We start from the raw sequence: 2,500 nt of genomic DNA on the forward strand, positions 1-2,500 counted from the left end.
TCACTGGTCTACAGTGTAGGCTGATCTGTGGGACTGAGGTTGGGCTTTCACACACACACACACACACACACACACACACACACACAGGATTATGAGGTTATGGTTAGGGTTTCAGGCTGAGGTATGCTGGCTTGTCTGTCGTTTGGAGACTGCTCCCTGCCTCTGTTTCTCCACGTTTATATCTGTGTACACACACACACACACACACACACACACACATACACACACCTCAGAGATGCAGAGACCTTGTGTTAACTCGGGTATGTGTGTGATTCAGGATTCCGGAATCCCGGACTCGTTTCCTGTCTACCACTACAATGGCCTAAAGCAGTCCAACCACAACGAGAGGGTAAGGTGCACGCTTACACACCTACACACACACACACACACACACACACACACACACACACACACACACACACTCAAGTAATGTGGTCTCTCTCTCTCTCTCTCTTTCTCTTTCTCTCTCTCTCTTTCGCTCTCTCTCTTTCTTTCTCTCTCTCTCTCTTTCTCTCTGTCTCTCTCTGTCTCTCTCTCTTTCTTTCTCTGTCTCTCTCTCTCTCTTTCTCTCTGTCTCTCTCTCTCTTTCTCTCTCTTTCTCTCTCTCTCTTTCTCTCTCTCTTTCTCTCTCTCTCTCTCTGTCTCTCTCTCTTTCTCTCTCTCTCTCTCTCTGTCTCTCTCTCTCTCTCTCTCTCTCTCTCTCTCTCTGTCTCTCTCTCTCTCTCACATACACAATGTGGATCTCAGCAGCAGCTCGTCTCTCCATAATAAACTCCAGCTATCTACTGAAGCATCCATCCATCCACACCACTGGAGGGAGGGGCTGCTGTCACACACACATGTAGTTTCTCAGCCCAGATAGCCGAGCTACAGGACATACTCACAGTATAGCCACATGTAGGTGTGTGAGGGATGATGTCCTGTAGTGGCTGAAGGTGGATTTGTCTGCCTGGCACTAAGGAGGGATATCAGTTACTTGCCTGTCAGTGGGTCTAGTCTGTAAAAACCTTACACTCTCCGAAAGGCTCCCTGTACACGTATGAACGGCATTCGCACGCACGGACGCACACACTCACTCTCACACACACTGTCACACACACACACACACAGGACGGCGGGGCGCCTGTTACTGTGTGATGGCATTTCCAGTCCCATATTCCTGATGGGAATATCAGAGCTGCTGACAGCACTCTGCTGTGAGTGTGACTGTGACTATGAGCGTGAGCTCCCTGTGCGTCTCAACTCTGACCCCTTCAGAGGAAGTGTGTGATGGATAGAGGTGAAGCCTGGCAGCCGTTTGACACGCACACACACACACCCACACGCGCACAAACACACACACACACACATACACACACACACAAGGTTTTTTCTTTTTTCTTTTTTTTTTAAGCTTTTGGGGTTCGTTTAGGGAACTGATATTGACAGACGCTAGTGGAGATGTTTTCCAATGATGACTGTGTGTTTGTGTGGATTGACTCTTGTGTGTACGTTCTGTGGTCCTGTCAGGTGGAGTACGTAGAAGGTACAGCCCTGGTGTTGGGCTTCGAGGATCCCATGGTTCGGACAGACGACACTCCCGTCAAACGCTGCCTGCAGACCAAGTGGCCCTACATAGAACTACTGTGGACAACCGACCGTTCCCCCTCACTCAACTAGCCGTGCGGGCGTGTGTGTGTGTGTGTGTGTGTGTGTGTGTGTGTGTGTGTGTGTGTGTGTGTGTGTGTGTGCGCGCGCACTTGTATGTGTGCGCGTGCTTGTATGTGTGCGTGCGAGTGTGTGTGTGCGTGTGTGTGTGCGTGCGTGTGCGCACCACTGTTCCCCCTGGTTCCTTTACCCAACGCCTTGCAGACTGAAGGTCACAGCCTGCAACACACACATACATACACACACACACAGGAGAGACTTGTCAAAGACACACACAGATGACGCTAAACAGACACACGCACACTCTTACTGATACACACACACACACACACACATGTTTACTGTTAATGCTGTTGTCTGTTTCACATGGCTCGTTTGTTCACACACAGGATGTTTATGGTGTGATGTAAAAAAAAAAAAAGAAAAAAAAAAAAAGATAGTATTGAACGATCTAGTATTTTCACTCAGCAGAGGAGTTCTCTGTGCTGGTGATGTTTCTGATTCTGTTTCTACTGGGGTTTGATTCGCTCAACTGGTTTGATTCACCCAACTAGCAAACTGGTTATAGCAAACCCGCTGGTAAGGGAGCCGGCCTGTCTGTCTAACTGGTTCTTAACTGGCCGTTTCTCAGTGAATGATTGACTCAACTACATGTAAAGCAAATCCCAGCGTCTGGATGTGAATGCTGCTGTAACTCCATCTGTGTGACTGCTAAAGGGATACATGACCAAAGCCTTCTGCACGACACACACACACACACACACACACACACACACACACACACACACACACTCAGATACATGCTCTCTCCCAGGCGTTTACAGCATAAAGGGACCAATCCACTGACTGAGAA

At 48.8% G+C, this 2,500-nt stretch overlaps 1 protein-coding gene across 1 annotated transcript in view; it reads left to right on the forward strand.

Annotated features, from left to right (window-relative positions):
* Positions 1 to 2,500, forward strand: part of mindy3 (MINDY lysine 48 deubiquitinase 3) — a 23,530-nt gene that overhangs the window by 20,896 nt on the left and 134 nt on the right. Inside the window, exons 14-15 of the mRNA XM_083679654.1 lie at positions 278 to 349; positions 1,510 to 2,500. The exon at positions 1,510 to 2,500 is cut by the window's right edge and continues 134 nt beyond it. Coding sequence (XP_083535780.1) covers positions 278 to 349; positions 1,510 to 1,659 — 222 coding nt within the window. The 3' untranslated portion in view covers positions 1,660 to 2,500. The remainder of the gene's footprint in view (positions 1 to 277; positions 350 to 1,509) is intronic.

The sequence above is a fragment of the Argentina silus genome (genome assembly GCF_951799395.1).
Source record: "Argentina silus genome assembly, chromosome: 10".
NCBI lineage: Eukaryota > Metazoa > Chordata > Actinopteri > Argentiniformes > Argentinidae > Argentina > Argentina silus.